This window comes from Mustelus asterias, chromosome 17 (assembly GCF_964213995.1).
Source record: "Mustelus asterias chromosome 17, sMusAst1.hap1.1, whole genome shotgun sequence".
In the NCBI taxonomy this organism is placed as follows: domain Eukaryota; kingdom Metazoa; phylum Chordata; class Chondrichthyes; order Carcharhiniformes; family Triakidae; genus Mustelus; species Mustelus asterias.
In genome coordinates this window covers 65,635,581-65,652,189 of record NC_135817.1, presented here as the reverse complement: position 1 = coordinate 65,652,189, position 16,609 = coordinate 65,635,581, and the positions used below count along the sequence as shown (strand labels likewise).

The window sequence follows — 16,609 nt, the reverse complement described above, 5'->3', positions numbered from 1 at the left end:
AGTCAACTGCAATGCAGTTACTGTAAAAATCCCCTAGTCACCACACTCTGGCGCCTGTTCAGGTAAACTGAAGGAGAATTTAGCATGGCCAATCCACCTAACCTGTACATCTTTGGATTGTGGGAGGAAACCAGAGCACCTGGAGGAAACCTACGTGGACATGGGGAGAACATGCAAACTCCACACAGACAGTGACGCAACCAGGAATCGAACCCAGGTCCATGGTACTGTGAGGCAGCAGTGCTAACCACTGTGCCACCGTGCCCCCTAATGACATTGGATCAATAATAGAGATGATGCCAAATGGAAATGGTATATGACTTCTTGAAGGGAACCTCATTACACTATGCTCAGAAATTGGTTGCTCTGCCTGATTAATACTGTATGTCCACTATCAGTGCAAGCAAACTGCTTTGCACTGATGCCAAACCCATGCCTTATTGAATACTACAGCGCATAGGGACAGGGCACTGTTGCCTCACAGCACCAAGGACCCAGGTTTGATTCCCGACTTGGGTCACTGTCTGTGTGGAGTCTGCACGTTCTCCCCGTGTCTGCGTGGGTTTCGTCTGGGTGCACCGGTTTCCTCCCACAATCCAAAAGATATGTTGGTTAGGTGCATTGGCCATGCTAAATTCTCCTTCAGTGTACCCGAACAGGCACCAGAATGTGGCGACTTGGGGATTTTCATAGTAACTTCATTAAAATGTTAATGTAAATCTAATGTGACACTAATAAATAAACTTTAAATATAGTGTAGGTGCACCCACAATACTGTTAGGGAGGGAGTTCCAGGAATTTTATCCAGTGGCACTGACAGCGAAGGAACAGTGATCTATATTTTCAACCCAAAGGAGAAAATGCTGGAAAATCTCAGCAAGTCTGGCAGCATCTGTAAGGAGAGAAAAGAGCTGATGTTTTGAGTCCAGACGACCCTTTGTCAAAGCTCTTGACCATACCAAGCTGTGATACAACCAGAAAGAATGCTTTCTATGGTGCATCTGTAAAAGTTGGTGAGAGTCGTAGCTGACATGCCAAATTTCCTCAGTCTTCGGAGAAAGTAGAGGCGTTGGTGGGCTTTCTTAACTATAGTGTCGGCATGGGGGGACCAGGACAGGTTGTTGGTGATCTGGACACCTAAAAACCTGAAGCTCTCGATCCTTTCTACTTCGTCCCCATTGATGTAGACAGGACCATGTTCTCTTTACACTTCCTGAAGTCGATGACTATCTCCTTCATTTTGTTGACATTGAGGGAGAGATTATTGTTGCCACTCCAGTTTCCCAGATTCTCTATATCATTCCTATGCTCTGTCTCATCATTGTTTGAGATCTGACCCACTACGGTGATGTCGTCAGCAAACTTGAAAATTGAATTGGAGGGGAATTTGGCCACAGAGTCATAGATGTATAAGGAGTATAGTAGGGGGCTGAGAACACAGCCTTGTGGGGCACCAGTGTTGAGGATGATCATGGAGGAGGTGCTGTTGCCCATCCTTACTCATTGTGGTCTGTGAGTTAGGAAGTTCGGGATCCAGTCGCAGAGGGAGATGCCGAAGTCCAGGCCATGGAGTTTGGAGATGAGTTTTGTGGGAATAATGGTGTTGAAGGCTGAGCTGTAGTCAATAAATAGGAGTCTGACATAGGTGTCAGACTATGGTCTTCAATGGTACATCTATAAAAGTTGGTGAGAGTCGTAGCTGACATACCAAATTTCCTTAGCCTCCTGAGAAAGTAGAGACATTGGTGGGCTTTCTTAACTATAGCATCGGGACAGGTTGTTGGTTTCTGGACACCTGGAAACTTGAAGCTCTCAACCATTCCCACTTCATCTTCGTTGATGTAGACAGGAGCATGTCTTCCACCCACTCTGCATTTCTGACTGAAGATGGTTTTAAATGCTTCAGTCTTGCCCTTTGTACCTGCTGAGATCTGCTATCATCAAGGACGTGAATGATTGTGGAGGCTCTTCCTCTCATTAGTTGTTTAATTATTAGCATTGTTATGACTGAAAGTGACAGGGTTGCAGCGTTTTGATCTAATTCATTGGTGTGGGATCACGTTCCTCTGTCTATCATTTCCTGCTTTTGGTGCTTAGTGTTTGTGTAGTCCTGTTTTGTAGCTTCACCAGGTTGACACCTCATTTTTTTAGGTATGCCTGGTGCTAATGGCATGTTGATTATTTTGTTAGGATGCATAGGAGAAGAACATTATTTAATTAAGTACTTTGAGCACATATGAATAGAGGACAACTGGGACACTCTGTAGGGAGAAAGAGCTATGAGACTAAACAAAATCAATAAACTATTTCGCTAGAGAACAGCGCTGTGCCTCAGTTTTAACCTTACCAACCAGCTTGGATTCTATTAGCACCTGATACTGCAAATGGCATGTTCTCCTACACTCTTCATTGAATCAGGATTTATCCTCTGGTTTCATGGTAATGGTAGAGTGAGGTTATAGAATCATAGAATTCCTGCAGTACAGAAGGAGGTCATTCAACCCATCAAGTCTATACCAACCACAATTCCACCAGGCCCTATTCCTGTAACCCCACATATTTACCCTGCTAATCCCCCTGACACTGGGGTCAATTTAACATGGCCAACCTAATCCGCACATCTTTGGACTGTGGGAGGAAACCTGAGCACCCAGAGGAAACCCACGCAGACACGGGGAGAACATGCAAACTCCACACAGACAGGCCGGATTTGAACCTGGGTCCCCGGAGCTGTGGGGCAGCAGTGCTAACCACTGCGCCACTGTGCCACCCTCCAGACTATTCCAGACCACGAGGGTACAGATTGTAATGGGATACAATTCTTCCTGTTCTGGTTTCAAGATTTCTGCATAGATGACCAGTTTTAAGCTGAACACCAATTCTGAATATATCCCATTTATTATTGTGGTAGTACCAGACAATACGATGAAGGGTGATATAAAAATATACATGGAACTTTGTTTCCAGAAGGACTGTCAAATAGATTTCTCTCTCATATTCTCTTGTGCTGCAGACCCAACATGGCAGATATATCCTGCAGAAAGTAGCCAAATCAGTCAGTAGCAATACTACCAAGCCATTTTTGGTGATGGATATTGAAGTTCCCAATCCAAAGTACATTCTGTGCTACTTTTAAGTTGTGTTGAACATTGATGAGAACTGATTAAATACTTAGGAATTTACAAAAATGCAAAATAGAAGCAGAAGTAGGCCATTTGGCCTCATGGGCCTTCACTGCCATTCAATAATATCATGGTTAATCTGTTTGTATGTTGCGTTCCACATTCCCATCTATCCCTGATAACCTAAGTAAATGATAATCAACACGTTTCTTTGCCTAAGCTTAATCAGTTGCTATGTATCTTTAGTGGTGTGGAATTAATATTAAGGGAGTCTGAGGGCCAATCCAGGAGTGATGATAGAGGAGTCCGGAATATTGATTGAAAGGTATGATTCTGCCTGTATCCCAAATTTTATCCTTTTACCCAACATTTATTTAATTAATTGTATTTATTACCACAGCTGCCATAGTGGGATTTGAACCCACATCTCCAGGTTATGAATTTAAATCTCTCTGTTACTAGTAACATCGGCCTGGATCTTCGTCTTTGAGGTGGGTAGTAGGAGTCAGCAAACTTCCTGGCTTTTTGCACACCTGCCTTTGGAGAAAGTGTCCGTAGAGATGGGCGGGAGGTCACCGGGAGGGAGGGAGGGGGGTGCTGCTGGGTGGCGGGGGGGAGGAATGGCAGCTGTATGGGCTGCAGTTAGGCCAGCCAATGCAGGAAAATGCTTGGAGGCAGCCACAGGGCTCTCAGCCATCAATACATAATAAGGCTTACCTGGGAGTCCGAAAAGGCATTAGCCCATTGAAACAGCTGAGCCCCAGGAAACCATTGGTTGATTGACAGCTTTGACTCACTGCTTTCTGCTGTCAATTGCACAATGTTTATTTCCACAAGATTAAGAGGTTTCAAGTGCTTGCAGTTTCTGCTATTGATACTTTTATTAGCCCTGTAATAAAATGACTTTTTCTTAAAGTCATCCTACTGTCACCATAGGATTCACTAGCTCAATACAATGGGCCAATGGACACGGAATTGCAATAGCTTGCCATAAGGGGCATGAGAGGCCATGGGGGACCATGGGGGTGCATAGCCTGGCATATAGGGGGTGTGAGGAGGACCTTTTGAACTTACCTTCCAAAAGGTTCCCTCATGCAAACCACTGTTCAGGGCATATCCGAGGTGCCATTAACCATGACTCTTCAAAAAGTTGGTCCGGCCCAATGAAAATTGTGAATGAGTATGAAATGCCTATCTCTGCAATTAAATCAGCTAGTTCAGGAGTGTTGGATGTGGGTCTTTGATCTGAACTAGCCTGCACCCTTAAAAGTCACTCCTGAAAATTAGAAAACCCATGAATGAGGTTGGAACTTCTACAATGGGGACCAGCCTGCCATTTTTAAAGGGTCCCTGAGACATCTCGGCTCATGAAAATCTAGGCCACTTTAAAACACTGTGCCACCATTCCCAATTTGACCTAGATATAATAATTCTAAGCACAAATATTAAATTATAATCTTGGGTAGATCAAATGTGTTTTTTTTCATCTTTGGTGCTGACACATTTTTGAATTTCACTTGTATGCTTGGCTATAGTTTTTTTTCTAATATTGAATTAATTTTGAGAGCAAAATTTTGCATCTGCAAAACATTGGTGTAAACCTAGTTCTAATCTGACAGCAAGGTGGCTCAGTGGTTAGCACTGCTGCCTCACGGCACCAGGGACCCGGGTTCGATTCCTGGTTTGGTTCACTGTGTGGAGTCTGCATGTTCTGCGTGGGTTTCCTCCGGGTGCTCTGGTTTCCTCTGATAAGACGTGCTGGTTAGGGGAATTTCACAGTAACTTCATTGCAATGTTAATGTAAGCCTTACTTGTGACTAATAAATAAACTTCTAAATATACATCATCCATGCATTTAATTCTTTGGCAGGTTTTAATGAATCTTTTATTTTCCTTGTCCATGTTCTGTGTCTGCCGTTGTCACCCATTACACCATGCTTAAGGGACAAGCATGATGTTTGCTTCTGGCCTCGACCAATAAAAATAATACATAACATAATAACATATTGGACCAGCTTGCCTTATTTTTCCACAGGAAATAATATGATCTACCTTGCTGATGAATTTTTAATCCACATTCATATCTTCGGAGAAAGGTTCTGCATAAATATGCATAGACTCCAAAAAAGTGAACCAGCAAAGCTTAAGAATATTTATTTATTCACTTCAGGTTTGCTGACCCATACAAACTTCAGGCCCAGCCACACAGGAACTATTGTGTTCCTCAGATGATTTAATTAATTTGGTGGAAACCTATCTCTATCAATTCGAATCCTATCTCCAGTGAAACAAACAGCCAGCTCCTATGTGTCGAGATAACAGCCTTGGGATTGGCTGCTTTGGTACCATGAATATACTACTGTGAATGAAAACTCCTAATTTCTTCCAGTGGCTAAATTTGTTTGTGGCTTTTAATTTTAAATTTGCATCATTTAATTCTGTATCTCAAGTCAAATAAACTTATGCATGTTATCTGTCAGCATCTCCCATCCTCTCCATTATTTTCTTTTCTCCAAGTTCAGTTCTGTAGAATTTCTATTTTATTTATTAGTATCACAAGTAGGCTTACATTCACTCTGCAATCAAGTTACTGTAAAAATCCCCTAGTCACCACACTCTGGCCCCTATTCGGGTACACTGAGGGAGAATTTAGCACGGCCAATGCGCCTAAGAGATAACAAATAGGTTAGACCAAGGAGAGCCAATGGATGTTATCTATCTTGACTTCCAAAAGGCCTTTGACAAGGTGCCTCACGGGAGACTGCTGAGTAAAATAAGGGCCCATGGTATTCGAGGCAAGGTACTAACATGGATTGACGATTGGCTGTCAGACAGAAGGCAGAGAGTTGGGATAAAAGGTTCTTTCTCAGAATGGCAACCGGTGACAAGTGGTGTCCCGCAGGGTTCAGTGTTGGGGCCACAGCTGTTCTCTTTATATATTAACGATCTAGATGACGGGACTGGGAGCATTCTGGCCAAGTTTGCCGATGATACAAAGATAGGTGGAGGGGCAGGTAGTATTGAGGAGGTGGGGAGGCTGCAGAAAGATTTAGACAGTTTAGGAGAGTGGTCCAAGAAGTGGCTGATGAAATTCAACGTGGGCAAGTGCGAGGTCGTACACTTTGGAAAAAAGAATAGAGGCATGGACTATTTTCTAAACGGTGACAAAATTCATAATGCTAAAGTGCAAAGGGACTTGGGAGTCCTAGTCCAGGATTCTCTAAAGGTAAACTTGCAGGTTGAGTCCGTAATTAAGAAAGCAAATGTAATGTTGTCATTTATCTCAAGAGGCTTGGAATACAAAAGCAGGGATGTACTTCTGAGGCTTTATAAAGCACTGGTTAGGCCCCATTTGGAGTACTGTGAGCAATTTTGGGCCCCACACCTCAGGAAGGACATACTGGCACTGGAGCGGGTCCAGCGGAGATTCACACGGATGATCCCAGGAATGGTAGGCCTGACATACGATGAACGTCTGAGGATCGTGGGATTATATTCATTGGAGTTTAGGAGGTTGAGGGGAGATCTGATAGAAACTTACAAGATAATGAACGGCTTAGATAGGATGGACGTAGGGAAGTTGTTTCCATTAACAGGGGAGACTAGGACGCGGGGGCACAGCCTTAGAATAAAAGGGAGTCACTTTAGAACAGAGATGAGGAGAAATTTCTTCAGCCAGAGAGTGGTGGGTCTGTGGAATTCATTGCCACAGAGGGCTGTGGAGGCCGAGACGTTGAGCGTCTTCAAGACAGAAATTGATAAATTCTTGATTTCTCGAGGAATTAAGGGCTATGGGGAGAGAGCGGGTAAATGGAGTTGAAATCAACCATGATTGAATGGTGGAGTGGACTCGATGGGCCGAATGGCCTTACTTCCGCTCCTATGTCTTATGGTCTTATGGTCTTATGGTCTAACTAGTACATCTCTCAGGCTGTGGGAGGAAACCGGAGTACCCGGAGGAAACCCACACAGACATGGGGAGAACATGCAGACTCCGCACAGTGACACAAGTGGAGAATCGAACCCGGGTCCCTGGCGCTGTGAGGCAGCAATGCTGATGTGCCACTCCTTTAACTTAAAAGACCTAAATCCCAGAATTGTCTTGATTTTTTTGAAACAACTCTCACAAAGCAGTGAACTTCTATCCGGCCACTGGAAGGGAGTCCTAGAATTCTGGTGCCCAGTTTCTTAAGGCCCTTGAAGGGGCTGCTTATTGAGCCTTTGAAGGAACTGCCCGCAGGAAACACAGCGCATGCTGCAGTCAGTCACAAACCAATGTGGCGACCAGGCCTGAAACTGGCGTCAGACAACTTTTGTAAACATTCTTTATTCTGGGGGAAGCACAATAGAGGATTAAACTGTCACAACTGTTAATGGGGAAATATTGCAGAACTAGGAAGGCTTGAACTATACTGCCTATTATGAAGTTGATCCGCCTGAGATTGTCTCTGACGGAAAGCGAGGAATTTCACACTACCCGGCTTCAGACTGGTATCTGACTCGAGCCAAACTTCCACCTTCGTGGCAATGCATTCTTGAAACTGTCTAGCATTGATGCATGTGGTTTTTAATGGCAGGTTCGTAAAGTGAACCTACCACTAAAAGCCGCAAACTTGCTCACCTGCACCGCACTGACTGTACAACAAGGTAAGTACGCATCATCCTCACTACATTCTTCACTGCATTGCACTGAAGACATAAGGATAACCGATTCTGAGGTACAATCGCCATGCACCCACAGCTGTGTTAAACATTTTTGATATCGTAAAAAACGCTTTCAGTTGCTAGCGCAATGTTAATGCTGTTCTATTATAATCTTATTAGTTGCATGTCTTCATAAGCAACAACCTATTGCTAATATGTGCACAAATACATATTCCAGTGGTAGCCAAGCTTTCCAAAATAAACGATACGTTTGAAAAGATTTTTAAAATCTTCTAGTTCGTCACTGTATCACCAATCACTGACTATCCCATTTAGACTTGCCAATTTCTAAGGCTGCTCATAAAGAACGAGGGTCAGAGCGAGCAGAATATAAGGCTCATATACACCTGCTCTGCCTCCCCCAACAGAATTCCCACTCACCTGAAGAAGGGGCTTGGAGCTCCGAAAGCTTGTGTGGCTTTTGCTACCAAATAAACCTGTTGGACTTTAACCTGGCGTTGTTAAACTTCTTACTGTGTTTCCCCCAACAGTGGCCAGTGTAAAAACATATTCATTGCTGAATACATTGTTGATACTGAGTTCTTGTGGGTATTAATCAATTACCGGATCACAGCTTGGATAATTGGGCAGTAGTTATCATGGGGAAGTTGGACAAGATATCATCTGGGAGCATTTTTAACCACTTCTGTGACTGCTCTTCTATCCACAACACCCATATTTATAAATATAAAAATGATTTATACAGATCAACCATCCTGGATAACAGCCAGCGACAAATCAATCAGCAGTTTATTAATAAATGAAGTTTGATTATACACGCGACAGATGGTTAAAATAGTTTGCAATAAGTTTTCAGATTTATACTTCAGTGAAGATACTGTATGCAAGATAATGGCTAGGTTTTTGGGCATCGCGGCAGTGTATGGCTTTAGGGCACATCTGCACCATTTACACGTATTTGGAATCCGTGACTTACACTCAGATGGTCAGGAAGGAAGATTGCTGCTTACTTGGGATTGAGAATGAAAATAGGCTGTTCACTCCACAAATCATGTATAGCTTGTTCTATCATGGGCTGCACTAATTTATTTAATCTCTTGAGGGAAGATTCCGCTGCTCTCGACCGCCAAAGATGATTTGGACAAAACCTCTGAATTCCTCTCAGCTTTTAAAAATATCAGAATCATGCCTTTTCAGCCTTCTGTTCGCTAAGGAAAATACACTGAGTTTTCTGACTCCCACTTAAGAAGTAGCAGTGTATCTTCTGAAATGAGCGTTGAACCTCTTCTCACACGCCACAGTCTGAAAGACGTGCTGGTTAAGTGGAATAGGCGCCAGAGTGTGGCGACCAGGGGAATTTCACAGTAACTTCATTGCAGTGTTACTTATGACTACAGCCTAACATTGCAGCCTTACTTGTGACTAATAAATAATCTTTACTTTACACTGCATCAGAAGTCATGTTGATGGTAAGATTTCTTAGGGTATGCAAAGTTAGAAGTGTCTGATTTTGACTAGTCCCAGCAATGGGGTGGCACAGTGGCACAATGGTTAGCACTGCTGCCTCACAGCGCCAGGGACCCGGGTTCAATTCCCAGCTTGGGTCACTATCTGTGCGGAGACTGCACATTCGCCCTGTGTCGGCGTGGGTTTCCTTCGAGTGCTCCAGTTTCCTACCACAGTCTGAAAGATGTGCTGGCCATGCTAAAGTCTCCCTCAGTGTGTCCAAACAGGTGCCAGAGTGTGGTGACTAGGGGAATTTCACAGTAACTTCATTGCGGTGTTAATGCACTGCCGCGATGCCCCAGAACCGAGCCATTATCTTGCATACAGTACCTTCACTGAAGTATAAATCTGCAAACTATTTTAACCATCTGTCGCGTGTATAATCAAACTTACACTTAAACTTAAGTTTAAGTCACCTGTGGAACACACGGAATCAAATGCTGCAACCCCTCCAGAAAGTCATTAGAAGCTATTTCACAATAAGGATTTGTGCATCTTTGCCGTGGATTTCTCTTCCAACTGCAATGTGTGAGTGAATTTGTTTGAAAGTCACCTTTGGCCCACAGGGGCAAGCTATGGTTCATATTACACTGTTTTCAGACCACCTGAAGGTTTAACTAGTTTATACTGCACCAGAAGAATTTTTACCCAATTCACTTTGATTTCAACCCTCCCTGAACCCAATCTTATTTCCTGGGTTTATATTTCATCACAATGTCTGCATGCTAACGTCACACTTGAGCCACTTTTATAATAAAATTAATTGATAGAGGCAAGTGAGCCAAAGAGTGACTAAAAGATTTCTCCTGAGATCCTGAACCAGCCACTCCACAACTCCACATTAAAACACATCTGACCCTGACCTGCGACCCTGACACTGTGGTGGGTAATATGGGTGTAATACCATCAGCATTTTTTAATGGAATGTGCTGGGCCAACATTTATTGCCCATCCTTGCGGGTTCTTAATGTGATCTGAAATAATCTCTGATTGAATACAATCACAAACACAAAATGGTGTGTCTTATGGCTTCCTATGAATTGATAGCAACTTTTATCACCTTCCTATAGAATATTTGGTATAGCTTTCAAACTTGTCACCACAGAGGTTATTTCTTTTTAAATGCTTTAAAATGTTCAATTTTACAACTAGGCCAAAATAAAACTTATTACAATAGAATAATTAAAGGCTTAAAATTAGGATATCAAATGGATTGAAAGTTCCATTGGCATGTAAAAATCCCTGAGGGCATTTAAGAATCAACCACAATGCTGTGGATCTGGAGTCACACATACGGGCCAGACTAGTGAGGCAGACTTACTTCCCTAGGGAACCAGATTTTTTTTTGACATTGTCTTTTAATTCCAGATTTTTATTGAATTCAAATTTCACCATCTGCCTTGGTGGGATTCAAACCCAGGTCCCCAGAGCATTACCCCAGGTCTCTGGATTACTAGTCCAGTGACAATACCACTATGCCACTGCCTCCCTTGAGTGTTCCAGTGTGGTCATTGTTCCCAATTCCCATTTACATAGAACCTCCAATACTGCAGGTGGTGTATAAATTTGCTCTCACATAAGAACAAAATAAAAGGGAGGAGGGGGCAATTCAGCTCTTTGAGCCTGCTCCACCATTTGATCAATCATGGCTAATCTTATCATGGCCTCAACTCCACTTTCCTGCCCATAACCTTCCATAATCCTTCAACCCATTACTAATTCAAAACCAGTCTCTCTCCTCCTTAAATTTACTCAATATTCTGGCATCCACCACACTCTGGGGAAGTGAATTCCACAGATTCACAACCTTTTCAGAGAAGTAGTTTCTCCTCATCTCTGTTTTGAATCTGTTACCCCTTATCCTAAAACTATGGCCTCTCATTCTAGATTGTCCCACAGGAGGAAACTTCTGCTGTATACCTACTTTGTCAATCCCCTATATTATCTTATATACCTCAATTAGATCTCTTCTCATTCTTCTAAACTTTATAGTATGGGCCCAAATTGCTCAATCTTTGCTTATAAGACAAACTGCACATCTCTGGAATCAATCTGGTGAACCTCGTCTGAACTGTCTCCTATGCAACTATATCCCTCCTCAAGTAAGAGGAACTGTGCACAATACTCTAGGTGTGGTCTCACTAATGCTTTGTGCATTTGCAGCATCACTTCCCAACTTTTATGATCTATTCCTTTAGCAATAGATGCCAAAATTCCATTTGCCTTCTTTATTACTTGCTGTACCTGCATACTAACTTTTTGCGATTCACACAGGAGAACACCCAGATCCCTCTGCACCAAAGCACTACAATGTTTTTCTCCATTTAGATAGTAGGTTACCTTTCTATTTTTCTGACCAAAATGGATAACCTCACATTTATCCATGTTCTCATTCACCTAACTTATCCATATCCATTTGTAAATTTTTAATTTCTTCATTGCAACTTTATCACCCAACTTTTTAAAGTGTCGTCTGCAAATTTGGCTTCTACCCCTGCATTCCAAGTCATTAATGTAGATTGCAAATTAAAGTTTATTCATTATTAGACACAAGTAAGGCTTACATTAATACTGCAATAAAGTTACTGTAAAATTCCTCTAGTCGCCACAGTCCGGCCCCTGTTCAGGTCAATGCATCTGGCCAGCACATCTTTCAGACTGTGGGAGGAAATTGGAGCATCCGGAGAAAACCCACACAGACACGGGGTGAATGTGCAAGCTCCACACAGACCATGACCCAAGCTGGGAATCGAACCCGGGTCCCTGGCGCAGTAAAGTTAGCAGTGCTAATCAATGTGCCACCCTGCCGCCCAGTTGGGGACCAAGAACCAAACCCTGTGGCACCCCACTAGTTACATCTTGCCAACCAGGAAAAGACCCATTTATTCCCCACTCTCTGCTTTCTGTTGGTTATAGCCAATCCTCGGTCCAAGCTAATACATTACCCCAACCCTGTGTGATCTTACCTTGTGTATTATTTGTGCGGCACTTTATCCAATACTACTTTCCTTAATCGAGTAGTATCAGTGGATATTTGTAACAGGGCATACTTGTGAATTTCGATGGTGTAAACACGCTTGTCCTGGATGTTAAAATCATTGGTAAGTGTTACTTGTCACCTGTCTGTTTAGAATGGATGTGTTATTTCCATGAAGGGATCAGATAGTTACGGATTGTTACCGGAAGAATGTTGAGTCGTGCTTAAGTAATTCGTTTAGTAGCTCGAAAATTTGACACCTAGCTTATGATCAAATTAATGTATTATTAGTCAGAAGTCCAGTGGAATATGTGACGCGTAGATTTGAATGAAACTGAATTTATCTATTAACTCCAGATGCAAAGAACAAAACTCCAAAGGAGTTTAGTGCTGTCGTTTAATGCTGTCAAGGACTGTGGACCTAAAGGAGTATTTGTTACAGATGATTGCACTCGAAGGTTGGACCAATTAAAGTTCTCTTCTTACTCGGTAGCCGTTGCTGTGTACAAATAAGTTTGATTTTGGAGTTAACACTTCAATATAATTTTCACTGCGATAGATGCTCTAACATCCTGCGTTTCTTTGCTATTGGAAATGGCCAAGCTATGAGAGAGAGAGAGAGCGTATATTCAATCTAGATATACCTAGTCATACTTAGACTGAATCCTCTTTAGAAAGTTTAAATTCTTTTTATTGCAAGTGTTATGCTTTTTTTGATAACCGTTCAGTTTCGGCTCATTCTTCCTCTGTCTATCGTTGCCATAGTTTAATCCTTCCTGTCTGCAGTGTTTGAACGTAAAATAAAAGCCGCCCATTAACACAAAACATGACAGCTGCAGAAATTTTTAACAGAGAACAAATTCATAATAAGCTTTTTTGTATGTCCCTGCAGATGGTTTAAATCTGATCCCTCAGCAATTTCACCACTGGGGGAATTACATTGATTGTTGGTTCTGGAAATGACTGGAGTTGTTATTCTTCTAGAATTGGCCTAATTGTGTGTATATAACATGCGATGTATGGAAACGGGGGCGGGGGGGGGGGGGGGGGTGTGTTGCTTAACACTTGTTGCCGTCTATTAGAACGTAAGTATTTGATTATATCCTTTGCAGTGAAAATACAACTTGTATGGTAAGAGATTTAACAGTATCCCATCATTACTTGCAATTTTAAGTTGTCTTCACAAAGCATGAGATTTTGAGTTAAAATAAAATTCTCCCTTGAACAATCGCCGCAAAAATATGCAGATTCGAATTGTAAGCAATGCTTTCCACAAGTATTCTTTTTATTAACATCAACAATGAGTTTTACAGTTTACTGTACAAATAATACTGAAACAAGTTCACTGAGAAAATTTTGCCACACAAATTTCCCTTGGCCTTTGCCTCACTTTACGCATTTCTATTATAAACAGAGAACAACATATGTAACATCTTGGAAAGAATATATTCAACACAGAATCCTGATTGCCTCCATTCAAAAAAGAAACAACGTCCAATTTGAACCAAAAAAACTTTGGGAATTGATAGTAGATGATAAAGTTACCAAGTCGTACACTGGTGGGGAATGAATGACGTTTCGCATCCAGTTTTATAAATAAAACTGGATGCGAAACGTCATTCATTCCCTTCAGAGCTACTTGCAGTTTGCTCCAGAGCAGATGAGTAGTGAGTGCATTACTTTTTTTTCATTATACCCAATACGGTTTCTAATATGATCTGATAGATCTGTTTTGAAATGATCTCTGACTTAATACAACGACAAATGGTGTGTCTTATGGCTCCCTAGGAATTGAGAGCAACTTTTATCACCTTCCTTTCGGATATTTGGTATAGCTTTCAAACTTGTCACCACAGAAGTTTTTTTTTAAATGGCTTTAAAAGATTCAATTTTACAACGAGGCCAAAATAAAACTTACTATGATAGAATAATTAAAGGCTTAACATAAGGACATGAAAATGGATTGAGAGTTCTATTAGCGTCTAATTAAATATTAAAAATGAACGCAAAATTTATCAACCGTTCCATTTTACAATGATCAACCATTTAACTTTTCTAAAAATAAACCTTGTAGAATCTGAATGGAGAGACTTGTGTCCTAAAGATGGAGGATACTTTTGGTATAAAATCCTGCCCTCTTTTTGTTTTCTCTTTGGTATCGTTAAAATGCTATCTTAATTTGCAAAGAAATACGTATTTCTATCCTTCTTTGTGATAATGATGTAGATAAACCTATATCCAAAATGCCAAGGAAATGTAGAACCACTGCGTATATTACTATAGTAGACTAAATGAAATGAAAGACCTTTCAACTTGGATTAAGGACATGATAAAAGTGCTACTGCAGTCCACAAATGGTTAACTATACTTAAATAAGTAAGAAATCAAGAAAAAAAATGCAGAAATCCCTGGTACAATCACATTACATTTTTAACTTGAACAGAGTAATAGACACTTATAAAAAAAAACTCCAATACTTCACATACTTTTTTAACCACAAAAATAAAAGAATTTTTCTGTTGTGCCTCATACAATTTTCCACCCAGTGCTTCACTCTTATAAAATTTAATTGAAGCAGATATTCACCCAACAAGTTGTGCTAATTGTCCTCCAAAGCCATCAAATTCTACACAAACCAGGCTATGAAACCCACTGCTAGATGTTGAAAATAAGTAGCCGTGTTATCTTGCTGTAGCAATAATTATTGAATCACTTCCATCACTGAGATCTTGATAGATTCTACAAATTTACTTTTCATTTTCTCTCAAACATTTTGCCAGCTTGCTCAGAGTAGACGCTCATAGAATCCCCCTTGTTTTCCATCGTAATATTTCTTGAAGATAGTTGGTCAAAAACAAATGCTCTGGGTCATCATTTTCATTCCATTAGGTTGCAGAGGTGTATTTTATTCATCAACCCGTGAGAGATCCACCATACCAAAGGGCTGAAATCAAGGTTAAACAGGGACATTTAATTGACAAAATTATAGAACCAATGATAAACAAAGCTGATTTAGAATCAAATAGGTTCTTTGCTTTTATGGGGAGGCAGTGGCATCATGGTATTGTCACTGGACTTGGAATTCAGTGACCCAAGGCAATACACTGGGAACCTGGGTTTGAATCCCACCATGGTAGATGGTGAAATTTGAATTCAATAAAAATCTGGAACTAAATACCGATGATGAGCATGAAACCATTGTCAATTGTTTAAAAACCCATCTGATTCACTAATGTCCTTGAGGGAAGGAAATTTACCATCTTTACATGGTTTGGCCTATATGTGACTCTGACTCACAGCAATGTGGTTGACTCTGAATTACATTTAGGGATGGGGCAATAAATGCTGGCACAACCAGTGAAGCCCGCATCCCATAAACAATTAAAAAAAAATCTTGATGCAGAAACCTTACAAGAATTGAAAACGAAACTATGTTTTAAAAACCAGTCTCGAAATATAGTTTTCCTATTTACCAACAATGATCTTAAAATGATCTTATCTCTTTTCTGACAAATAAAAAGAAAAAAAAAATTGAAACCTCACTCAACTTAATTCTAGGATACCTTAGGATTTTCACAGGATAGGAAAGGTTCAGTCAACAATATACTCTACTGCAGCAAAAGAGGAAGATAATATTGCATTAATGATATTCGGAAGAGATCAAACCCAGAACTGGTGTCATTGGCATAGCTCAGACCTAATGATGTAAGAAGCTACTGGATGAGAGATTCCAGCTTTACGGATAAATTAATGATTTTCTTCAACCTCCTTTCACCACAGATGGTCAAATAGCAACAGAATAAATCTGTGACAAAAAATGATAAAAGAAGTTTAGGGTGGCACAGTGGTGCTGTCTCACAGCGCAAGGGACATGAATTCAATTGCCGCTTGGGTGACTGTCTGTGTGGAGTTTGCACATTCTCCCCATGTCTGTATGGGTTTCCCTCAGGTGCTCCGGTTTCCTCCCACACTCCAAAGATGTACAGGTTAGGTGGATTGGCCATGGTAAATTGCCCTATAGTGTCCCAAGAGGTGTAGGTTAGGTGGATTAGCCGTGGTAAATGTGTGGGGTTACGGAGATAGGGTGGGGTGATGGGCAGGTAAGATACTCAGAGAGTCGGTGCGGACGCAATCGGTCAAATGGCCTCCTTCTGCACTATCCGGATTCTATGATTCTAAGTTTATTAAAGAATGCAAAAAGTCAAGAATGTATGTTTGTTTTAAGCTGTTGTTTCTTATTGCCTGGAAATCATAACTGATGTATTAGCATGATATTGCTGTACAATTGCATTATACTTTTGGTTTGACACTTTCAAAAGTTCAAAATAGAATTGAAACT

The 16,609-nt window shown here is 41.2% G+C and overlaps 1 protein-coding gene across 6 annotated transcripts in view; it reads right to left on the bottom strand.

The window, feature by feature from the left end:
- vgll3 (vestigial-like family member 3) overlaps positions 1–16,609 on the bottom strand; it is a 108,212-nt gene that overhangs the window by 79,515 nt on the left and 12,088 nt on the right. For 4 of the 6 annotated variants that reach the window (XM_078232850.1, XM_078232852.1, XM_078232854.1 and 1 more), the window contains one exon: positions 13,525–15,214. The exons of the other annotated variants lie outside the window; for them this stretch is intronic. In XM_078232850.1, coding sequence (XP_078088976.1) covers positions 15,148–15,214 — 67 coding nt within the window. In that variant the 3' untranslated portion in view covers positions 13,525–15,147. Of the gene's footprint in view, positions 1–13,524; positions 15,215–16,609 lie in introns of those variants that run through there. 6 annotated transcript variants of the gene reach the window in all.